The sequence below is a fragment of the Protomyctophum bolini genome (genome assembly GCF_963924005.1).
Source record: "Protomyctophum bolini genome assembly, chromosome: 7".
Classification (NCBI taxonomy): domain Eukaryota; kingdom Metazoa; phylum Chordata; class Actinopteri; order Myctophiformes; family Myctophidae; genus Protomyctophum; species Protomyctophum bolini.
The window spans coordinates 41,053,269-41,079,036 of NC_137868.1; the positions used below are offsets into that span (position 1 = coordinate 41,053,269).

Here is a 25,768-nt window from a genome sequence, read left to right on the forward strand (position 1 = left end):
TAGGCTGAATAACACACAACATACATTTGTAAGTGCCATTGCTTGTTGTAAAGCAGAACACAACGTACACGCCACATGTGATTTCTAATCAAGAGGACCTCTTGATTAGAAATCTGTAGTATAGAGTACAATAATAGGCTCTGGAGTCTGGTGGTAAAGGAGAGCGAGTGAACAGCAACCCCACAGTCGGAGTATCTCTCTCTCTCTCTCTCTCTCTCTCTCTGGGAGAATATATATAGGCGCCGTGTGTTTTCTCTTCCCCCCCCTCCAGTTCAGTGAGCTTGTATTCAGCAGGAATCCCGGGGGCCGTTAGTTACTCAGTCTGACTTGACTGACAGTTCGAGTCCATCTCTCTGGAGCGTCATCATATCACGGAGGTATAACAGTAACTGCCTGAAGTACAACCGACTGAGATCCGTTCATCTATTTGGCAGTTTATTGTGCCTCCGGAATTTCCACTAGGGAGAGCTGTATAATAGCCTACTATGGAATCATGGCATGAATGGGGAAGGAATTATTCACTTATTTATGTGAGAACCTCGCCTGCAGTTCGCCTTCTTCATTCATAGGCTCTCCTCTCACTCGGTAAACTATTCGGAGCCGTGCCGACAGTCAAAGCGCTGCATGCGCGCTTCTCTGGGACCGAGAGAGCGGCTTCCAACCAACATGACCGCATTCGACTTCTCGGACGTGGAGGCGTTCTTGGACTGCCACCCGGACCTGTTCGAGGAGTACCTGGTCCGCAAGGGAAAGTGCGACGCGGTGAGCAGGTGGCTGAAGGAGCACCCCGCCCCGTCAAACAGCAACAAGGCGTCCTCCTCCACGGCCGAGGAGAAGCGCGCCGGCGGCGGCGTTCCCAACAATAACCCCGGCTGCAGGGACGCGGCCATCGGGGGCAGCCCGGGGCCGGCGGCGGTCCCCCCCGCCGGCCCCGGCGGCGGCAGCGGGGTCGACGGACCCCTGCGGCGCCGCTCGTCCCACATGGAGCTGCGGCGCAACTTCGCCCGCTCCAAAGCCACCACGGCGCACCGGACCTACGACGAGCACGCCAGCCTGCTGAGCAGCGCCGCCGCCGAGCGAGACTCGCAGTCGAGCGTGCGCCGCCGCGCGCTCCTGCGCAAGGCCAGCTCGCTGCCGCCGACCACGGCGCACATCCTGAGCGCGCTGCTGGAGTCGCGCGTCAGCGTGCCCCAGTACGCGTCGAGCGCCATCGACTACAAGTACCGGCTGAAGGAGACCAACGAGCGCGAGTTCTTCCTGGAGCTGGTGAAGGACATCTCCAACGACCTGGACCTGACCAACCTGAGCTACAAGATCCTCATCAACGTGTGCATCCTGGTGGACGCGGACAGGTGTGCTCGGGGGGGGGTCATTTGGGGCATTAGGGGATTGGATGGCAAATGGCAACTGCCACCCTGCAGGCGGCCCTAGTACTCACACTTACACATTTAAGCTCAAATTGACAAATGCATAGTTATAGTTCATGCAAATTGTTGTCCCCAACTCGCTGATTTCATTGATTGATTGATTGAATTATTGACAACAAACATATGCACAAAAAGATGCACATTTTTGTCAAAAGGAGCACACAAGAAAACCCACGATGCTTATTTCTACTGTGGTCCCACAATGCAGTAAAAAAAACTAAAAAAACAATAAAATACAACAATATAATTCTAACATCATGACCACGTGGTATTTAAAAGACTCTTTAGGGAGGACTTAAAAGTATAGAGGAAGACCCAATACATTCTGTGACTCATGTGGGCGTTCCATGCAACAGCTAGTGCAGAATAAATAAAAAGAATAGGCATTTCCAATACCGCAAATTAACTTTGCCGTATTGGACAATCACAATCATGCCAGTCCATCTCCATGCAGTGACATGTGTTTTATTAGATAAGCATTTTATTGTATGCAACCATTAATTTATGAACCACTTTCAACTTGGCATCCCTATATATGTGTGGGGATATATTTATTTATATATATTTATTACGTGCGAACATTTTCAAACAGGGCTGTGCAGAGACCACTGAGGGGGCAGGTGCTCAAAGCCCACAAAAGGGCACATCTGTGTGCGTGCACAGCGTGCACGTACCGTACAGTAGCATGGGCCAATTTCTGTGGGGGTGACGGGTCCTTCATGCCATTTCACACCAGAAATGTATTAGCCTATACATTGGATTGTCTTATATGCTAATGGAGAACGATAACTTGGCCCATGTCATTCATGGGCAGTAAAAATAAGCAATACGTTCTCATTACCATGTAAAAATGAAAAGGGCCACGGATGTTGGGCAGGAAGAGGGCACTTTGAGGCAAAAGGGCAGGTGCAGGTGCCCATTGCCCAAGCCCCCAAAACACCTGCCCCCCCACCCCGTTTTCTCTTTTCGCCTCCAAACAGATAGAACAAATAGTTGATGTACAAGCTCTCAACGCATCCCGTGGTGACGCGTCGAGATCATGTATTGTAGATCCACTAATTTCACTCTTTTATGGGGCTTAAAGATGGAGTGCCACGATTTTTTCCCACCCTAAAACATGATCATCAGGTATTATTATAAGATAAGGAGGAAGAACTTTTTCCAAAAAGTGTACAGTATTTGTTAAAATCATGCTTTTATGTGGACATGCCCACCACTTCATTAAGTTTGCCTGGTTGGTAGTGATGGGTGGTGATCCACCTGAACTGAAGCCGCACCCACAGCTGTAGTTGTATGATAAAGGGGAGGGGTCAGGGGAGTGGCTGATAGTGTGATGTCACTATATTACTGTTTATTTCATTTGCCCATTTGAGCCTCCAGGAAGAAACCCTAAATACAAAGTTATTACAGCATTGCACATACAAACGACTCCAGGGTGTCTAATGAAGTACGCTCACCTCATAGACACATGACAAACTGGAAAAATACCAAAATTGTGGCACTCAATCTTTAAGTGCCAACTGACTCTGACTCTCTGACTGCAACTGCAGGTGCTCGCTGTTCCTGGTGGAGGGGCCCGCGCACAAGCGGGTCCTGGTGTCCAAGTTCTTCGACGTGCACTCGGGCACCACGGTGCGGCCCTCCTGCAGCACGCTGGACGCCAGCGAGGTGCAGGTGCCGTGGGGGAAGGGCATCATAGGATACGTGGCGGAGCACGGCGAGACCGTCAACACTCCCAACGCATATGAGGTACATTATATAACCACCTGAGCCCCCCTAGTCCCGTGATGAAAACACGTGCTGTGAACGTCTAATATAGGCCAGTGGTTTTCAACCCTTTTCATATCAAGGTCCATCATGTATTCGGTCATTGAGCCACGGACCACCATTTGATTTGATGTAACCTCTCTCAGACCCAACCCAAAACTTAGAATATTTTGTTGTCCTTGGATACGATTTTGTCCACAATTCCATGCTGTATTGATGTGGTACCATAATAGGGGAGATAACAGGCAAACGTTGATCAAAATAACAATTCTGCTATGCATTCTCTAATTATTGTGTAGACTTCTTGTAAATTAAGTAATGCAGATGTAACTCTTGAGAGCGTAAAATGCTCTCAAGCTCTCAAGAGTTAATGATCTTTAAGGGTCCATTGGGTTACCAACTCTCCATCCTTTAGCTACATGGGGACCACCTGGAACCACCTCAAGGACCACTGGTGGTCCCAGGACCACTGGCTGAAAACCACTGCTATATGAAAACACATGCTGCAGTGAATGTATAATACTGAATTCAATTTCATATTCTGATCCATGCGTATAAGAAAATGTGGAGGGGAAAACATGTTATTTCTGTGTGGAATTGCTCAGACCATCTAAACTGAAAGGTTTGCAAATTCACTTGAGGGCTGGCTATATAATACCCCGATCACTATTCACTTCTCCATTAACAGTGACGGCTGGTAATTATCCCAATTATGTCAAATAAAAGACAAGCAGAGCACCAGCAACACTGTCAATGCAACTGGGTTGGGGAAGCCATCCCCAATGCACGCACGCAGCTTCACACAGGCTACCATACTATAGGTTTAACCTCCTTCCCATTCTGATCCTGCACACACTACCATGTTGCACTCCACATCATTAAGCCATGGCCCTGGGCATCTTGAGATGCTATAAGACCCCTGAGGTCTATTATGCCGTGTAAGACAGTAAGGCAGCTATATCTACAGTATGTGCGACAACCAAATGTTGTTTTCTATACAGGCCTATAGAAACACGCCACGATGGAGCAGCCAGCGTGTCAATTTTGACAGCAAAAATGTATGATTTAGTCTTTCGAATGAATTAACACACTTTAGTCGTAGTCCTATTTTAGTCATCTGAAATTGTTTAGTCTTTATAGTCGAGTCTTTGTCGACTAAATATCAAAATCTTTTATAGTCTTTAGCAAGAAAAATAAATCACACCCGCAAGTGAAAATCAGAGATACAAAAAAGTCAGAAGACAGAGAAAATTAATACAAAGTGGACTCAAAATGATCTGCCAAAAAACATATCAGTTTGTTTGGGCTGCTCAACAACACCGCTGGCTGGCTTCAGTTATAGTTATAGTGCCCTTTAGGCTGCTCAACAGTGTGTGACCCCAATGCGACCCCAATGAGCTGCAGGGGTCAATGGGTCGTACCCCAAACAGACAGACAGACAGACATACAGTACATACAGTACATAGACACACGGCCAGTCATTGGAACGGTTATAGGCGCAGCTCAAACATTAACATCATTGGCATGTGTGCGTTTATATAAGTGGACATCTAATTAAATCTAAATGGGTCATAACACCCAGTGGGTTTATTCCAGAGCGTTTCAACTTTGCATGCATGGGCACACGTGCATGGAAGTGTTGTAGTGTCGCCTGTAATATTATGTAGGGCATCTAGTGTAGGAACAACATGTATTATTGAGCACTATAGAGCTCCGGCCACATGCTGTATAGTGTCCATTTGGGTCCATTTCTAACACACATAGCCTAAATGCTTAGAGGTATATTCAGTGATTTCACTTAATTCAAATATGACTTATTGTTTTTGTTTTGTTGTGATAATCCTCCCTACTATAGAGTGTGATGACCATATAAGGAGTTCCTCCCTGTCCACAGTTAACCCCATGGGGTCAAAAAACCTTAGGTTTAGTTTTTGGCTAGGTGGCCCACTGGCCCAGCCTTCATCCAATCAGGATAGAGATGGGCCTTCCACCAATCACGATCGAGCGGGGGCGGCCTTGGTGTGCGTGCTGTTGGCCTGTCACGTGTCCCCCCCCCCCACTGTAGTGCGTGCATGTGCACATCTTGTTACCGGGGCGGACCGGGGGGTTTTCCAAATCACCCAAATCACTGAATGCTCCTTTAAATCTTCTTCTTCTTCTTTTTTTTACAGAAAGAAATCTTGAGAAAACCAGACAAATTTGGAATATTTTTTGAAACATTTTTGTCCCTGGCACAAAATATTTTCTGGTGGGAGTCTGTGGTCATAAATACACATTAATTTGGGGGTCCAGGGTCGAGCACGCACTGCTCTACAGAAGCACACATGAGGCTTACAGGTGCTTTGTTCAGCTACTGTGCAACCATCCAAAAGAAGGTGCCATGTAGATAACAGTACTGTGCAACCATCCAAAAGAAAAACCCAATAGGTGCCATCTAGATAACACCGTGCAACCATCCAAAAGAGCCACGGTGCTATAGATAGCATAGTATACTGTGCATTCGTGTAACCATCCAAAAGAACAACTGAAGAACCACTGTTCTTCGGTTCGGTTGTTTGTTTGTGTGTAAATGTTGGTGTACAACACACTACTGCTTTTACTTTTTTGTGTGTGTGTGATTCTGATGCTCTGCAGACATGATGCGGATCAGCAAATGTCCTTCTGGGTCCTTTAGACTAGCACGCGTGTTCAAGGTTCACTTTGTCATTTCACATGTTTGCACATATAAAACAAAAAATCAAGGACCAGCAGTGTACACTAAAATAACTATTAAAAGAATAAGCATTAACCCATTCTGGGCGGGAACCACTTTTGGTATTAGCATTATGTTATGCTTTAGCCATTGAAAAATAGCAGATTCTTGTAGGTCTGCTATTTTTGAAAAATCGAAGAACCACTGCCATAGAAACATAGCTTTTCCTGAAAACTGTCAGGATGTAGACGACATTTTTTGAATCTGATCTCAGGTCAAAGTGCAGTGCATTAAAACTGAGCAGCGTATTTAAAATAAATATTAAAAACAGCAAGTGCATTTAGTTCAGTAGTTCAGCAGTCTAACAGTCCCTGGGCATATAGAAGCTGCATTTGAAACTTTCGGTTCTGGCTTTGATGAACCACAGCCTGGCTCCTACCCGAGGGGAGCGGAACAAGCAGTCCATGGGCCTGGGGAGAGGGGTCCTCCATAATGCGGGCCGCAGAGCAGCTGCTCGCTGGTGGAGATGTCCTCTCCAGATGTCCTCGATGGAAGGGAAACTATACTGTGGGTCATTTTTCACTAACCACTGCAGCGCATTCTTTTGTCTGCAGCAGAGCAGTTCCCATATACCAGGTGGCGATGGAGAGAATGTGAGATTACTCTCCACCGCGCGCGCAGTCCACACACACACACACACACCTGTAGAACGCCTCCAGCACTGAGGTAATGAGGCCAGCCTGCCTCAGCCTCCTGAGGCGCTGGTCTTTTAAAGATTTTTGAGGTGTTTGTGGTCTACTTCAAGTCCTCTGCAATATGTACTCCGAGGCACTTTAAGCCAGGGACCCCTTCCACCGTATAACTCCATTACTGAGGGTATGGTCTCTCCTTCCAAAGTCCACAATCAGCTCCTTTGTTTTCCTCATGTTAATACGGAGACTATTCTCTTTGCACGCCAGTCCACTATACAGTATAGGTCTGTCACCTCCTGCCGGTTATGTCTCATTGTGTCGCGCGTGCGTGTGTGTGTGTGTGTCTCCCTCATGTGGCTCCAGGACCATCGTTTCAGTGATGAGATCGACAAGCTGACAGGCTACAAGACGCAGTCCATCCTGTGCATGGCCATCTGCAACAGCGACGGAGAGGTCATAGGGGTCGTCCAGGCCATCAACAAGAACCCCATGGGGATGCCTTTCACCGAGGACGATGAGAAGGTGCGCTAACACGTGTTATACGACTTGACCGCGTCTTGAAGCCCGCGCATGCAGCATCCTCTCTGGGGGGGGGGGGGGGGCTACAGTCGCTGAAAATAGCTGATTTTCTTTGAGAATCTGTAGTTTTTGTATTTGTATTTTTGGATACTTCATTCCACTACACATATCAAAGACAAAAAAGTGCATTATGAATTAACCACTTAAGCCCTATTTCATTTTCAAATATAGTAAAAATTGCAGATAAGCTTGTAGAAATGTTGTGTGGAGGGGAAAAAGGCGGTCCAAGTACAGTGAGTAGGTATCTGAGCCACTTAAACGCTCTATTGAGTAAAATGGACCTAAGTAGATTGATTGATTGATTGAACACTTTATTAGTCAGACACGTAAACAGCACATGGTACAGTACGACATAAGGCTAAAAGGATATGCCACAAAATGTCCTGGGGACTCGTTTGTTTCCATTCCATTGTGTATTCAATTCATCAACGTAGCATAAAAAAGGTGCAAAAATAATACATGTCACCAACAAATACAAACACTACATTACAGTATGTACAAAGGAGAAAAGGGACAAACGACGGCCGTGTCGGTTCCCCCGACGTTGACACGGCCAGTGACAAAAAGACACAATACGAAAGACAGAAGAAACAAAAAGAAGGTAAATCCCAAACATGGCATAGTACCAATAAGTCGGTTCCTTGTTGGCGGCATCAGCCAATAACGTCCCTGGGAAATGGATTATATTATACCGCACAACTTGACACACACCCAAGCCGTGCTACTCATGCGCTGAGTTGGCGGTGCCGGGACACTGCTGTGAAATCTAATTACTGGACCCTCGTCTGGTTCAGACAGACCGGTAGTGTGTGCAGGCTGGGTGGTGTGTGATGATCCGGTTGAAGTATTCCTTCTGTATATGGCGACTGCGGCGGCGGGGCCCGGGAGAACAAATAACACGACACAAGACAGTATCACGCTAAAGGTTCACAGAGTTTATTACACACCAGGAAACATTATGTATAGTGCTGGATCATAAAGACGTGACAATAAGATATGAGACATACAGTAATAACGTGCCTACTGCAGCAAGGCTGACCTTGCTGCCGCTGAGATGTCTCTCGTAGCCCGTCTATAAAGTATGCTACAGTTCAGGCAGTACACAATACATATCAAGTGCACTGTATCTCAAGTTCAAGTACATAGACTTGGATGTACATGGGCAACTCATGATTATAACACCGGGGATTGAATCCATGAAACCCATTAATTAAAAGAATGATAGAATCATACAGTTCTCAAGATCCACCGTGGCATATTATGGCACAAATATGGATCTCGGACTTCAGCCTGAGCCTGTAAGTCATGGCAGCCGTGTGACATAGATTCTATGACATAATCACGGCTCCAAAGTTGAGAAGTTGTTATTGAACAGTTCAAGGAATTTTGATACTGACAAAGGCCTGAGCACCGAAGCGCGTATGTCTGTCTGGTATGACTGTTGCTGTGGAGCACTATCATTATTAAACAAAGACTCTTACTCGACTGAGAGTTCGGATTTTCTTCATTTTCTACATGTTATTGAACAAACACTCTATAGCAAGGGTTGCTAAGGGGATGCAGAGCTATTAAACACTTTAAAACAAAAACAAAAGTCACGTTACAGCACCTATAACTTTATTACAAGTGTCTAGTTGCATTACTGATGAAGTACCATGTATGTCCACAAGGTGGCAGAGTACAATTGAATCCCAATCCATTTCCCTCTCTATTAAACGGTTTCATTTTCAGTGATGAAACCATAGTAAACTATGATGAGAGCACAGACAAACACTAAGGGGATTTGAGCTCTCAAAATGCCATAGAACCATTTCAGCCATTTGCAAATTAAAAGAGTGAAAATGGTAGCTGGAAAAATTGAGATTTATATTGTGTATATATATTAAAATGTAAATAAATGCTACGATCAAACAACTTCCCTTCATTGGAAAGCTCTTCAAATGACCATACTGAATTTGTAGCACTTCATTGAGTTGTTATGTACTGTATCTGAGTGGCATTTTTTGTGGCTATTTTGGAATTAGGGCTTTAAGGACCCATTAAAACCGACTTTATCCATAATTATATACTTTGGCTATTAAAAAATATCTAAGATATACAAGCTCATAGTGAGTCACTTGACTATGAGACTATGAGATAGTAGATCTACTATTTTAGTAGATCTACAAAAAATGTGTGCAAATCTATTTTCCTTTTTTTTTTTACTGAAATCATTGCTGCTGGGGGTCCCTGGAACAAAATATTTTGAGATGGGGTTTCCGCGGCTAAATACATATTATTCTGGGGGTCCAAAGTTTGAACCACTGACTTCAAAGTCAGTGGTTCAAACTTTTTTATAGACTCAGCTCCGGGTTTTAATGGTTTAAGTAGATAAATTCAAGTTCTATAAAACAAAAAAAGTAAGGTATTATTTTTTTCTGCCTCTTCCAATCTCTCCCACACAGTTTAGTTTGTGTTTCTAGTGCATGGTGCAGCAGTTCCATGTTGTTGTAGCTGACCTTTGAAGGTGCCCTTGGGGCACATTGTTGTGTTGCTTTCCTCCATGCAGGTGCTGCACATGTATCTGCCATTCTGTGGAATATCAATCTCCAACGCCAAGCTGTTCTCAGAGTCCCGCAAGGAGTACGAAAGGAGCAGGGTGAGAGGTCACGCTATACGTGTGCTTTATATAATATATACATTTTCGGGGGGTTTTGGGTTGATTCATGGTCATTTTCTCTAGAGTCTACATTCTCTTAAACCACTGTCCATGTCAGCATATACTCGAATCAATATATGTTATGCAACAATGTTCTCACTTACGTTCTCTTGACGCGCCGAGGGCATAAACAGTACAAAAATGCGGAATACTAACAGCTCAACAGCCAATATATCAAAACTATTCACAGTAATTTAGTTGATGCCCTCATACGCTCATTGACACCGGATGACTTTATGATGTGCAGTGTGGAATCATCGTGCACGGCCCTCGGGGGGGTTGATACGACACTGGGTCACATTTGGTTCCATTTGTACACTCTCAGAGTTCAATTAACATTGAATTAACAATATAAATTGAGGTTCCAGAGATGGAAATGCCATTAAATGGGGGTCTGAGGAGGCCTATAATGCATGTCAAACTTCCTGGGGGTCTTCTCTTATGGGGGTCCCTGGCATATCTTTTCAAACGGGGGTCCGTGGGATAATAAGTCTCAATTTTGGCATGAAAGAAGTTTGGGAACCACTGGTGTAATAATGAATGATCTTTCGTTCCGTCTGCCCTCAACTAAACTCAACTATATACGGTAGCACATTAAACATGACCAGGTCAACCAAAGTGCTGTACAGATTAAAAGAAGACAGAGGGCAAACAATACAATATAAACAAACATTAGAGAACATACCAAAGGGCATTAAAGGACCACTATAGGACCATATAATAGGTCCTCACTAATAATCATGATAAAATGGCACCATTCTTTTCTACTCAGTCTGTGTCTCATAGGAGGGCTGTGGGCAGAAACCCGTCCACCAGTGACGTCATCATTAGGCAGAATTGTTTGCATTGCAACTTTTCAGGATTAGAAAGCCTGCATATAGTTTCTATTAGCTTGGATTCCCCATCGATGATGTCACTATGGTGGACGGGTGAGGAGGACCTATTGAGGACCCATTATATGAAGATAGGTCGAAAAGTGGTCCTTTAAGAAAAGAGCAAAAAACAGTGCAATGTAAAAAGACATTGGCAATATAATAAGCACACAAAAGAAAAAGACAGGGGTACCTCAGGGGGCACTAAAGGACCAATGCCCTGCTGCTGCAGGCCCTGCTGGAGGTGGTGAACGACCTGTTCGAGGAGCAGACCGACCTGGAGAAGATCGTGAGGAAGATCATGCAGCGAGCGCTGACCCTGCTGCAGTGTGAGCGCTGCTCCGTGCTGCTGCTGGAGGACATCCACTCACCTGTACGTGAGAACATGAGTGGTGAAAAACAGTATATATACTCAATTGTTTGACTTAAGTAAAAGCACATCAATACTGAAATGTAGTAACTATATACTTCGTTACAAGTATAAAAGTCCAGAATTGGAAAAATTTAATATTTTGAAAATAGCAGATCTACAATCTCACAATGCTCACAATGATCTACAACCTCACAATGGATAGATAGATACAGTAGATAGATACTTTATTGATCCCTGAAGGAAAATTCAGATATCCCATAACACATATGTTATGAGCTATGGGATGGTTAAATGTATAAATGGATGGAGGGGAACGGAACTGGTCGGAAAAACGTGTTCCTGCTACGTCCAGCCGGGTAAACTCCCCCCTGTCAGGTGAAAAGAAGCAGCTTGGACTCCTCATGCATAGAAGGAAGCATGAGTTCAGTCCGCTGCCCCCTCACGTTGGCAGAGGAAGGTGCATTAAAAAGGTGTCACTGGGAATAATAATCCTTTGTAACAATCATGTGTTGTTGCACATAGACCCATAAATAACAAATCTGGCGTTAAATTAATCTATTAGTCTCTCTTTCTCTCTTGCTATCTCTATCCCTGTCTGTCTCTCTCTGTGCCTCACACAGTATTGTTTGTTTGGTTTGCGTGCTCCTCGCCCGCTGGTTGCGATGTGCAGCAATAGTGATGAAATGGCGTGAGATGATGAGACATGATGAGTTCACGAGAAAGTTGTCTTTTTGCTTCAGGTGGTGAAGTTCTCCAGGACATTTGAGCTGATGTCTCCCTTGAGCACCATGGAACGAGAGATCAGGTATATATTTGTTTGTGTGCACGTGTGTGCATGCGTGCGTGCGTGCTCTCTCAATAATAATACCACTGCTGCCATCTAAACCCATTAAAACCGGGAAAGCATCTGTGTCATTTTATACTTCGGGTATTCAAAAATAGAATTAAGATACACAAGCTCATAGCGCATTGTAGATCTTCTATCTTTGAACAAATAGTGAAAATCTGTGCAAAGCTTTAAATATATATATATATATATATATATACATATACACACACACACACACACACACACACATACACACACATTTTCGAGGGGCTCTATAGCCCTCCTATGTCCAGCTTTAAGGGTCTGTGTAAACAGACTATGGAAGACAACAGTGTGTAAACACAAACATTGAAGACAACAGTGAGAAAGCAAATTGTGATTGGCCAAAATGAGATGATGTATACAGTATGACATGATAAGAGCGCCCCTCACTTCAAACTGGTGTGTTTGTTTTTTTTAGAATAGGCCTTATTATAGTAACCCGGTATAGGCTATACATCGCACCTTGTCTTGAGGATGTTGTGCTTCCTTGTGCTTGTCCTTTCCCATTGGCCGTGTCAGCAGCATGGAGAAGCTGTCGTGCTCCGATTGGCTGATCAATAACAGCATTGCTGAGCTGGTAGCGTCCACGGGACTGCCGGTCAACATCAGCGATGTCTGTCAGGACCCGCGCTTTGATGCCGAGGTGTGAGTGAGGGCCTGTCACTGGTCACAGATCGGCTGATACAAGCGCACGCACGCACAACACACACCCAACACACACACACACACACACACACAACACACACACACACACACACACACACACACACACACACACACACACACACACACACACACACACACACACACACACACACACACTGTACACCAATGGTTCTCAAAGGGTCTTTAACTCTGAGAGTGTACAAATGGAAATGGAACACCCAACAGAGTTATAGGATTTCATATGGGTCGCCGGGTGCCAGAGATGGGAAATGGAATCAAACTGGGGATCCTTGAAATGAACAGGTTTCAGAACCCCTGCTGTACACATTGTCATGAAGCGCGCACACACGCACGCACACACACACCTATGACTCTCTCTCTCCCTCTCTCTCTCCTCGACACACTGTAGGCGGATCAAGCGTCAGGCTTCCACATCAGGTCAGTGCTGTGCGTCCCCATCTGGAACCGAACCCATCAGATCATCGGTAGGTTGACCTGCAACACAACAAAGTAAAAAGTGAAAGCAGAAGTATACATACATGGTATAAGAAGGGTATAGGCCTATGTGTAATCAAACAACATGGAGAAAAGGTGGGTCTTTTTAGAAGGGATTTAAAGACACCCTGCAGGGACTGGGCAAAAATGAGACATTCTACACGACTATAGTGCTTTCTACTTTGGGTATATACTTCATTGGTTGATGCCAATATACTTTTGTCACATGATGCAGGGGTGGCCCAGATTCTGAACAGACTGGACAGAAAGACCTTCAACGATGCAGACCAACGGCTGTTTGAGGTGACCGCCCGTCTTCCTCTCAGGGACGTGCACACATAGACATCAAAGGGGGCTTCGGCCCCTGCCCTTTTTTACCCGTCTGTAAAACAACTGCCCTCTCCACTCCAGACCACGAATGCAGCATTTACTACACGGTGAATGCCACTCTTTTCCATGCCATATAGGCTATACTGCAAAGGAAGCATTCAGGAGAATTGCTTTTTTTGCCCGAAGTCTCCCGAACTTGAACGCAGCATTTTGCGTTGAACAAATTTGTTTAGAAATCCATGTCGTTACACTGCATCTCCACTAGCTATAAAGAGTGCTGGGTTTGTGCCCCGAAAATAGCTGATCTACAAGCTCTCAACTGCGACGCGTTGCCCTCTTACGGAATTTCAGCCCCTGCCCCTCTAACACTCTCTGCACGCCCCTGCTTCCTCTGACCACGAGCATGCACGTGTTCAATACCTCCGTGTGTGTGTGTGTGTGTGTGTGTGTGTGTGTGTGTGTGTGTGTGTGTGTGTGTGTGTACAGTAGTACACTGCATACATTAAATCCAGCTTAACGAGTTCTCGTCTTCACACCTAAATAAATACTTGTGGGCGACAGAAAAAGAGGCCGTCAGCTAAACACAACAACCCTCCCACACACAGTTTCCCCTTTGCTTTTGTTTTTAAATGAAAGGCAAACGCATTTTAATGCAAGATCTTGAAATTACAGTGCGTGTTTAAAGGTTGGGTAAGTGATTTTCTTTTGTTAAAATAACGGTTAAATTGCAAGAATATATGGAGCTATTTTTGAAGGAGAATTCCATGCTAGAATGCTTGCTTACCTTTATTTGTAGTTGTTACGTCCTCACCAAAGAGGTCCAAGTGTTATTTTGTGCAAATAAAAGCGCATTATTGGCTACTAAGTCCTAGTAGTATAACGTAGTAGTAAGGTTGAAATCTCTTTTTTGCAAGTAGAAATAGATCCGGGTCTTGCAGGGTTAAAAAAAAAAAGAAGCTGTAACACTGAGGACTGTACTGTGTGTGTGTGTGTGTGTGTGTGTGTGTGTGTGTGTGTGTGTGTGTGTGTGTGTGTGTGTGTGTGTGTGCAGGCCTTTGTCATCTTCTGCGGCCTGGGGATCAACAACACCATGATGTACAACCAGGTGAAGAAGACGTGGGCCAAGCAGTCTGTGGCGCTGGACGTGAGCATAAACTTCTTCGCCATTTTTTTAATTGTTCAAATAGCCAATATACAAGCTCACAGCGTGTCGATAAATTGGCAAGACATGGCCCTTAGACTTTGAAGTTGCACAGAGGGCAGATATAGAAAGAAATTACCGACATCTTCAATAACTTTATACTTGAAAACCATTGCAACGCTACAGTTACAACATCCTGACCATGCAAACAGGGCCGCTCTCCGTCTCTTCACTATCAATATTTCAACCATTTTCAATAATTCATAAGAAAATACAATTGAGCAGGCTGCTCACTCGTTTCTATAAAAGCCACGGCACACTTTTGTATTTCAATCACACATTATCCCTTTGTCGTTTCCTCACTGTTTCACAAAACATATGTACATATGTAATGTAATAGGCGTCTTTTTCTGGGGGTTAATATTGAATAAAATTAACGTAGCATAGTGGAGCTATCTGAAATGTAGATTGTACAGTGAAATAAGAGGGGAAAGATGGATCAAAGTTTCCCAAACACATCAATAATCTAGTAGTATAGTAACTCGGCTTCTTCTACGCGACGGTAGAATATGTTCTCCTATATGGAGTGAATGCTGGATCCTGAAGCCAACTCTGCAGAAGCGAGTGAGTGACAAAATAGCAGCCAGGAGAATGAGACTCGCAGGACACTGCCAAAGACACCAAGAGCTCCCCAGCCAGCAAACTATAGTGCTGTGGGAACCAACACATGGGCACCGGTCACGAGGACGTCCCAGACTAACATACAAGAAAGATGCAGGAGCGCAAAGCACCAACGAGCTGGCCGGACTATGGAGAACCGAGATAACTGGAAGCGAGGATGGAGGGCTCGTCTGAGGACGACCTAGAGAGTAGAGCAGTGTTCGTTTTGACAGCAAATTCTGATTTAGTATTAAACTTTTGAATAACACACTATTTCGTTTTAGTCCTATTTTAGTCACCTGAAATTGTTTAGTCTTAGTCTAGTCTTAGTCGAGTCGACTAAATATCAAAATCTTAGTCTTTTATTCTAATTAGTCTTAGTCAACACAATTAACACGCATTAACTGAACATAACCTATTTACTAATCACTGCTTCCTTTAATATATTTTTTAAGCTTGATTTATTTCCTATCCTTATTATATTGTGCGGGGAGCCTCCTGCTCTATACATTATCATTCTCTTAGGCGCATTAGTCAAATCAACACCCATAGACTGGTCTGGTACGTGGCATAGTCATGTCTAGAGTATTATAGTATAAACCGTCTCAACCATGCAGAGTAGTTACAGTCAAACATCATTTTATTCATTGAAATACTGTAAGAAATGAAGAATGGTTTGTCTAAATGTCTTTTTCCTGCTCTCTCAGATGCTGTCCTACCATGCTACCTGCTCCAAGGTAGAAGTTGACAGACTGAAGGTAATCAATCTCTAGTGAGACATGCACACACACTCACTCACGCGTGCGTGCGTGTGCGAGAGAAAAAGGGGGGATGTAATGCTCAATCTTATAAAGCGCTTTGGATAAAAGCGCTATACTGTATAAATACACCATTTACCATTTAGATTTGTTCTCTGAATCACATGGTGTCTGCAACTACTCCCTTACGGAGCTGTGTGTGTGGCTGGCTGGGTGGGTGGGTGGCTGGGTGGGTGCGTAGGTGGCTGGCTGGCTGGCTGGGTCTGAGCACGAAAACAGCATGGTTGTTTTTCACCATCTGTGCGCAACCCAACACACACACAAACACATATTAACTGTATATATAATGATTTCGGGTGTACTGATCTACAGCTACAGTTCTTTTTGCAGGAGAGGTTTGGCATAGCGGGGGGGGGGGGGGGGGAGAGTGCAGAGCAAACTCTAGTCCAGTATTAAGGGTTTAAAACAGCATAAAGGGGTTCCCGTCCAGATTGGGTTTAAGCGATTAACTGCTCTGACTTCCACTCCTATATGAAGGCAGCTAAGATCCCCCTGGGCAGCGAGCTGGGCATCGACGAGTTCCACTTCAACGACTTCTCTCTGGACAACGACGCCATGATCACTGCCTCGCTGCGCATGTTTCTGGAACTCGGAGCGGTCCAGAAGTTTAAGATCGACTACGAGGTATATGAGGACCCGGAGCCACGGGTGTAGGGCCAGGTTTTAGTTTTTTTTAGGAATAATGTTGTCTGATGCAGACATACCGAGTCACAGAGATAGATGCACGTTTTTCCTAGATTGATGTTTGTTACGGTACATTTATGGAAGAGCTAACCACTTGAACCCTAGTGTTGTCCCTATTCTTGGGCAAACATTATGCCAAAAATACAAGCTCACAGCGTGTTGTGATGTGACGCGTTGTGAGCAGCTGGTAGATGGGCTATTTCGGGCGAATGTTCCGCCCACTCGGATTCAAGTGGTTAACAATATACACCTCAGGACTCACCGTTATGCATCGAAAAGAAGCAAGTGCAGGCTGAGTGTTTTAATATAGGCCACTGAGAACTGAAGGTTTTTTGCCTGAATTTAAAAGTAGTCAGAGTTGCAGGCGAAAGCCTGCAGTTCCTCTAGAAGTTTAATTGATCCAAATGGGGATTAATAACTGAGACTGAGACTACTCCCAGGGTTCACGATGTGAAAAGCAAGTCAGAGATGTATTTTGGCCGCGAGCCATTTGATTGAAAAACGAGCGGAAACATTTCGAAAATCAATTCTAGCCAGTGCAGAGATCTGAGAATTTGGTCTTTAGCTTTGCTCCAGTCAGAACTGTAGAAGTTGCATTCTGAAATGGGCTGTGGGGTAGCTGTCTGATGGCACTTTATTTACCAGAGACCCAATAGAAGACCGGTAGAGTAGTCCAACCCAGTGTTTCCACAAACAATGGGTCGCGAGTCGCGACCAATTTAGATGTTACCAAGAAAATTTAGTTTTATAAAGAATTTCATAATTTGATTTTTAGCAGCGTTTTTCCGTTGGTTTTTCGAAAAACGTGCCCAGTGTGCAATCACCTTCAATCTAAGTAATTGTGAAAATAACCGGTCTACAAGCTCACAACGTATCGCATCTTGATTTTCACAATTTAGTGATTCATCATGTATTTTTGCAAGTTTTATTAAGATCGGGTCCCAAATATCATACCACTAGTGTCTATTTAAAACACGTGTTCTTTTGACTGAGGAGTCATATTTTGACAGCAGAAACTGTCATAATTTCCCTATCCAATTATTGGACAGTATTAAGATGTTAATATTAATTTTGTATTCATCCTGTATTCATCCTGACTCAGCATGAGTCAAGTGTTTGACTGGGGAGTCATATTTTGACAGCAGACACTGCCTGTCATAATTTCCCCTTCCTATCTACAGTAACACACATAAGTCCTGGGGACTTGTTTCCATTGAGGCCCTATTCGATTCGTCAACATAACAAAATGAACGCCATATGTCATCGACAAACACTGAAAAAGACAAAACGCCTCCTTCCTGGGAATTTACCTCCCCTTGTGGTCTTCTGTGACAGATGTTTGTTTGTTTTTTCCAGGTCATTTCTGAAAGAAACCAGCGATATACCCATACTTTAATCGACACAGTACTTTACATACCGTCAGCATTTAAAGTGAAATGTCTCTCGTCTCTTATAGGTTCTGTGTCGCTGGCTTCTGACTGTGCGGAAGAACTACAGGACGGTGTCCTATCATAACTGGAGGCACGCCTTCAACGTGACCCAGTGCATGTTCGCCATGATCACTGTAAGTGGCCTCTCATCAGCTCAATGTCAGACATAACTATAGTATCCATGATCACTGTAAGTGGCCTATCATCAGCTCAATGTCAGACATAACTATAGTATCCATGATCACTGTAAGTGGCCTCTCATCAGCTCAATGTCAGACATAACTATAGTATCCATGATCACTGTAAGTGGCCTCTCATCAGTATCCATGATCACTGTAAGTGGCGTCTCATCAGTATCCATGATCACTGTAAGTGGCCTCTCATCAGTATCCATGATCACTGTAAGTGGCCTCTCATCAGTATCCATGATCACTGTAAGTGGCCTCTCATCAGTATCCATGATCACTGTAAGTGGCCTCTCATCAGTATCCATGATCACTGTAAGTGGCCTCTCATCAGTATCCATGATCACTGTAAGTGGCCTCTCATCAGTATCCATGATCACTGTAAGTGGCCTCTCATCAGTATCCATGATCACTGTAAGTGGCCTCTCATCAGCTCAATGTCAGACATAACTAGTATCCATTTAGGCCTATGAAATATTTGAAAGCGGTGCCAGTGCCAGAAAGTGAAAGTTGCTTCTACTATAGTGACTTTGTCTGTCTGTTGCAATGAGCTGCGACTAATTGCAAAAAAGTGCACGCACGCGCACGCGCACACACACACACACACACACACACACACACACACACACACACACACACACACACACACACACACACACACACACACACACACACACACACACACACACACACACACACACACACACACACACACACACACACACACACACACACACACACACACACACACACACACACACACACACACACGCACGCACACGCACACACAGTCATTAAGGCAATAGACTGGAAGCGTTGCTGGAGAGCTTGTCTGAGGATGCACTAAAAAGAGAATATTAATATTTTCACTTGACAAGCAGGGCCCTGAAGTTAGTTAATTAGTTTGTAATATGGAGACAACTTTAATTAGTTATCCTTTTGACATTACATGAATGTTGCTTCTTCTTACAGTAATTAGAAATACCGCTTCTGATTTTGTGGTCTAGTTTTATTATTCTACAAGGACTGCTGTAATACCTGAATATATGAGTGATGAGAAAGTATAGGCAAAACAAAAAGACAAAATCCTAACCTAATATTAAAATATATTGCTTTTCAAATCACACAGCCAAAATCAACATGCTTGAATTGTTGACTTACTTTTCCATCTTTGTCAGAACGAAAGTGCATTGTTTTTTTTTTGTAACACTTTAAACCCCAGCATCTTTATTGTGGGGATCAGTTATTGTCAAAGAAAGCTTTCTCCACAATAACAGAAAATACACTGGCATAGAGCCCTGAGGGACTCCGCTCAACCTATGGGGTTGAAGTGGTTAAAATCTATATTTACAATCCGCTTAATTCCATGCCCAAAAAGGGCGGCGTTTCTCTCGCTGCGCTTCTGTGATCTGCTACGTAGTTGTTCCCGTAGCGTACCGGGACACCTCCCGCCACATTTGTCCGAAAGAATCTATCGCAAATCCCGCCGTTGCACGGTCTATACTTCTCACAATCCTATTTATTGTTTTGGCCATCTTTCGCCTCGGTTCGCGAATCCTTCGTACATGTGTCCAAGTGGTGAACCTACATGTAAGCTGTTTATACAGGCATTAAAGCCGTTGTTGGTGCATTTTGCAGACTGCTGGATTCCAGGAGGTCCTGACAGACGCAGAGACACTGGCCCTGATGGTGGGCTGTCTGTGTCACGACCTGGACCACCGAGGCACCAACAACGCTTTCCAGGCCAAGTACGTCATCATCATCATACTCATCAATGCGTATAGCAGGAAGGCAGTGCTTTTTGTTTGATTTAAACCTTTAAAACCGGGAAAGCATCCGTGTATCCACATTAAGCGTGTGGATTAAAGTATGGGTATATCGCTGGTTTCTTGCAGATTTAGCCTGGCGTGGCCAGACTCTCACTACGATTTATCTCTTGGCTACGTGACTAAAATGTACTTAGATGTAGGCGTACCCTAATTCCCTTTTTTCCCCACAAATGTTTTATATTTTCTTTTTACTCCTTATTCTTTTTGCTTGTTACTTTGTATGTGGTTGTACTGTTAAGTAACTTAAAAAATAACCATGAAAACCAACCTAAAAATGTATCGTGATAATATCGTGGATCGTGGATCGTGATACTGCTTGAAAAAAAAAGGATTGTGATATGTATATTTTCCATATCGCCCGCCCCTAGTTTGGATCCAACCGTGATCTCATTCATCTTAATCGAGTGTATGATTTCCTCTAATCAATAGGATGGAGCTCGATAACAAGCTTATTGAGTACCCGTTATCAATAAGCTTTAGGCTTATCAAGCCTGATATCGAGCATAGCGGCCAAGGACGTCATGTTTAAACAATCAAGACAAGAGGCGTCCAAGTAATAAATCTAATAGCTTGTACAAAAGTTCCTAAAAGTGTATTGATACCTGCCAACCAGCGCTGTCCGGGTAAACAAAAATAAAAAATTCTTTAATATTATTGTATTGGCAAAAAGGTAAATTGCCTTCTATTAGAACAGTTCTGTATTTGAACTTAAGGCCCTATAGTAAAAGATACTGGTTTTGTTCAGAACATAATGTCTCCCGTCTTTCCACGAAATAATAGAAAATGCTCGATAGTGGGCTCGATAAGAACCCGGCTCGATAAGAAGTCTGATCGATAAAGTGCTCGTTATCAATAAATAATTGACGAGCTCCGTCCCTAATCAGTAGTGTGATTGGTCACACTGTGTGACGTCCGTTTCTCCCTCCAGGACCGGCTCTGCTCTGGCCACGCTCTACGGTACCTCGGCCACCCTGGAGCATCATCACTTCAACCACGCCGTCATGATCCTTCAAAGTGAGGTAACTGTAACTGTACACTGACTGCACCAACTGCTAGATCTCAATTCATTTGAGCCCATCGAAAACCGGAAAAGCGTCGGGGTCATTTGAGATTTGAGCTATGTAGACAGATTTAGCAACATGTGTTTTTGAGTGGTAAGTTAACCACTCCAAGGAACAGCAATGTCCGTGTTCACCTATGTGTTGGTTCACCTATGTGATGTTAATGAGCACCAGTATGACTATTAGTACCAGTAGGGGTGCTGTTGTGCCAGAAACAGAGAGACAGATAGTGCTGCACTGTTTCCTGCTAATGAGAGAGAGAGAGAGAGAGAGAGAGAGGAGAGGGGGGGGGGGGGGGGGGGGAGAGGGGAGTTGCACCACTCAGTTCACACGGGTGTGATTTTCAGAACACTCTTAGGATTTAGAACGTTGGTTAAGAGAACAGTGGTTCTCGAAAAGAGCAGATGTACAAGCTCACGGCACGTCTCTTCGTGCCATGCTGCGACCTTATCCATCTGCTATTTTTTTTTTTTACATTAGCACGTTAGACAAACACATTAGCCAAAGATAAACAATTTTTGGTGAAGAGGTTTGGTGTGTATACAGAGGCAGCTCATGTCTAGTTTACTAAGGGTTTAAGTGGTTAGCTGAGGTGGACAGCAGGAAAGCTGAGAGAGACACACACTGTAGTGTGGGAAGAAAGCACATGGAACACTTTGTGTGTATTCTATCCCCGGCCAGTGAATCACATCACAAAACAATGATGGCCAAAGGCCAGTACTTTTACAGCGTGAAAAACTGGGAACTGCTTAAAGACTTAAAGTCTTAACAAAGTCTTAATGCTTCTGCTGTATTATTAAACATCACTACGTTGCAAAATCCCAGAGTGTGGAATTAACACTCAGGATAAACTCTATCTACAGTAACTGTGATCTGGTTGTTGCTGCATAATAATAACTGATACATTAGGTGTAAACTCATTAATATAAAGCTGCTATAAGCAATATGTCAATTTCTTTCTTTGTCATTGGTCGATTTGCCTGTCTGCTTCCTGATTGGTTAGTCATTGCGATTAGGTTTTCTACCAATGACAAAGCTTCTAGGAACATCTTTGAATGCAGATTGTGGCCCCTAGATGTGTCACAGTGACAATTATTTTTGGGAGCGTTCTATCCAAATGTTGACCTATTATTGCTTATTGCAGCTTTAAGGCCATTGCAGCCTGGATGCCGTTCTCGGGGAAAAATGCCACAAAAAATCTGAAAAATGCAGCAATGTGCAGATCCACCTTTAGGTTGAAGTCCACTTACATTATTCAAGTGGTGCATAAGACCAGAGTTTTTATATATTGAGGTATTGATATTTTTACTTTACGTATTGATATTTTTACTTAACTGATTGATTACTTCTCTGATCGCTGGAGAACACGTTAGAATGTATATGCTTTGTCCCTCAGGTTTTAGTTGAGAATATAGTATTGTGACAGAAAGTGTTGCTGTCATTTCCTCAAACAGGGACATAATATCTTTGCCAACCTGTGTTCTGAAGAGTACAGTAACATGATGCATCTTCTGAAGCAAGCCATCTTGTCCACTGACCTCACACTCCACTTTCAGTAAGTGGTTAAAATAAGATTAGTGTTTTGTGAATGATAAATTAATGCATGGCAGTGGCAGTGTGTGTGTGTGTGTGTGTGTGTGTGTGTGTGTGTGTGTGTGTGTGTGTGTGTGTGTGTGTGTGTGTGTGTGTGTGTGTGTGTGTGTGTGTGTGTGTGCATGCGCGCGTGTTAGTTATCCAGTGTTTTTTCTGGCATTAACCTTGTGTATTGGTCTAACAAAAAGCAGCTGTGTTGAAAAAATGTGATCATTCTGTGTAACTTGGACCTTTCTTTGCTTCTATAATGGTGTTATTATGTCCTCTCGGTGACTTTCTGTTACTCAAGGCGAAGGACAAAGTTCTATGACTGCGTTCTGTCTGGAGAATTCAGCTGGACGGGCGATGACTGCAGAGAAGTTCTAAGGTATTTCTTCTTCTTTTCAATTATGTATAAAACTTTCCACCATTTTTCCAGCCTGATGATGATGATATATGACTGTCCCTTGAGCAGATCTATGCTGATGACAGCTTGTGATTTGGGTGCCGTCACTCGACCATGGAAGATATCCAAACAGGTGAGACCATCTATTCCCCCGGACTGTGTTGTTGTCATTTCTCTGGCTTTCGACACACAAGGCAGAATTGCATTTTCTGGGCTACGAATGAGTTTCAGAACTGTTCTTTTGGCTATATTTGTGAACATTCATTAACTTTTTTGTCTTTTTCCTATAATGACATGCCCAGGACGATAGGTTGAAAGTGGTTAAACAAAACTTTGGAACATTGGTGGGACATTGCAATTATGCATTTGTCTGAAAGCTGCACTGTATGGCACAGGAAAAAAATACTTAAAGTATTTAGTCACAATGCATGAGGCATATTCTAGTTTGAAACACAAGTTTGGGATTATAGAATTGACAATTAGTTTTGTGCAGTTTGTGGTATTATTTTGTAAAATAGAGGCCTGTTGAGCCCCTCAGTGGTGCAGAGGTTGAGATTCTTGCCCCCCGGACCTACATGTACTAGCGTAACCTTAGCTAACCTCAGGATTGATTGGTGCCCGGAGCATTCCTGCTGTCCTCCTACTCGCTTCCTCTTGGGCAGATTTATGCTGTATATCGACCTGGTTCACCCAAGACAAACAGAGAGGAAAGTTAGATGGAGGTTAGGTGATGGAGGTCATAGGTGAGTGATCGTGTCCGAGTAGCTCAGTCAGTAGAGCTCTCGCCTTTGGACCACAAGATCCTGGGCACCGCCAACTCAGCGAATGATATAGCACGGCTTGGATGCGGGAAGTACTGGGAGCCGATGGTAGCTGTGGCGCTCCACCTCAGCAATCCATCTCCCAGGGGTCTAGCCTATAGCACATTGTAACGGGGACAGAACTCCTTTTGTTACCAGCTGATACCGACAATAAGCTACTCCCGACCTATATAGGCGCTCACAATACGCTCACAATACTGTGACATGCTTGTAGGCTTTGTGACGGCTATTTTAACTATTTAAGAAGAAGAATATGGACGCCAGGTTGATATTGTTTAACCAAATTACTTCACTGACAACTTCAATGATCAAAGACAAAGTGTATTTTCACGTACAAAATGCATTTACAAAGAAAATCAATCATTCTATCGCTTATCTTAGCTCTACTTTTAAAATCTTTCTTACTCAATGTTCAGTTAAATGTCGTGTCGTGTAATGATGTTCTGCTGATACTCCAAGGTGCAAGGTGTAGTTACTGTATGTACAGAAATGTGATATGTGATGATTATTGTTGATATTCCTTCCAAGGTGGCTGAGCTGGTGACGAGTGAGTTCTTTGAACAGGGAGACAGGGAGAGGTCTGAGCTCAGGTTGACACCAGAGGTAAGTACCAACGCTCAGCGATCTTTAACGTTTGAAAATCGTAACTTCGACTCTCATCGTAGAGCATCTTTACTAACTCTTAGCCTGCATTTGTTGGATTAAGGTACTGTAGAAGGATGCTTTTTCTGTGACCGATGACAACATAACTGAGGCTTCTCGCGTTCTCTGTAGGCCATATTTGATCGCAATCGCAAAGATGAGTTACCGGTCTTACAGTTGGAGTGGATCGATGGGATCTGTATGCCCTTGTACCAGGTAAGGCTCTGAAAACATCCTCACAGCAAGAACACTTCTTCATTTTCGTCCAACTGCGTGCAACAACCAAGGCACATTTATTCATGTGTAATCTTATTATAGGCCAATGAAGGCGATTCTCACTGAAGGACAAACAAACTATATGAAATACCATATAGTCATACTGTAGCTCAGTGGTTCTCAAAGTGTGGTCCTCATTCTGTACAATTCTTCTGTGAGGATGTGTATACGTGACACAAACGTGACACAAACAACCTTTTTCTGAGGGCGACATATGGCAGCCAAGTCTATGGACTTTTAATGTTTGTTTAGAGCACTTTGAGCCTGGCAATGTTAAACAAACATTACTAGGCCCATGCGCCTGTGATTTGATTGAGGGGCTCCTATGCTTGTGTGTATGTTTCTACTTGGCTGTGCTGTATATGCTGTTAAGATAATATTAATAGTTATTAATTATTAAAATGATCATGAACGGGGCCTCCCGATCCTTAAGGCCGCTACCTATTGGGTATATTCCGTGTCTCTTTCCACCACGCAGTCTCTGGTGAAACTGAACAGGAAGCTGCAGCCCATGGTCGACGGCATCGAGGCCAACCGCGGGAAGTGGGAGGAGCTGTGCTCCTCTTACCAGCGGCGCCGGGCGTCCATGACGGATCACATTCACGACCCTGGAGCGGATCAAAGCCGCGCGGCGGTCCAATTGGGCACGGAGAGCGGCCAACATGAACCCCTGAGAACAACAGGCCCCGAGTCTGGAGGAGAACGCTCCCGTTCTCAGTGTGACCGGGAGGAGGATCCCTGGGGCAGCTCCGATGCAGACCCCACGAGGGACGTGACATGA

General features: G+C 44.0%; 1 protein-coding gene across 1 annotated transcript; it reads left to right on the top strand.

Moving 5' to 3' along the window:
- Window positions 1-522: 522 nt before the first annotated feature.
- pde11al (phosphodiesterase 11a, like) lies at window positions 523-25,768 on the top strand (the record flags this gene model as incomplete). Its single annotated transcript, XM_080768329.1, has 21 exons — window positions 523-1,352; window positions 2,978-3,176; window positions 6,942-7,100; window positions 9,706-9,795; window positions 10,960-11,100; window positions 11,841-11,905; window positions 12,491-12,614; window positions 13,047-13,122; window positions 13,368-13,435; window positions 14,514-14,606; window positions 15,971-16,021; window positions 16,559-16,705; window positions 18,222-18,329; window positions 20,019-20,128; window positions 21,138-21,228; window positions 22,725-22,825; window positions 23,153-23,230; window positions 23,318-23,381; window positions 24,598-24,672; window positions 24,844-24,927; window positions 25,466-25,768. The coding sequence occupies exons 1-21, from the start codon at window positions 625-627 to the stop codon at window positions 25,766-25,768; spliced, it is 2,955 nt and encodes a 984-aa protein (XP_080624455.1). The 5' UTR covers window positions 523-624.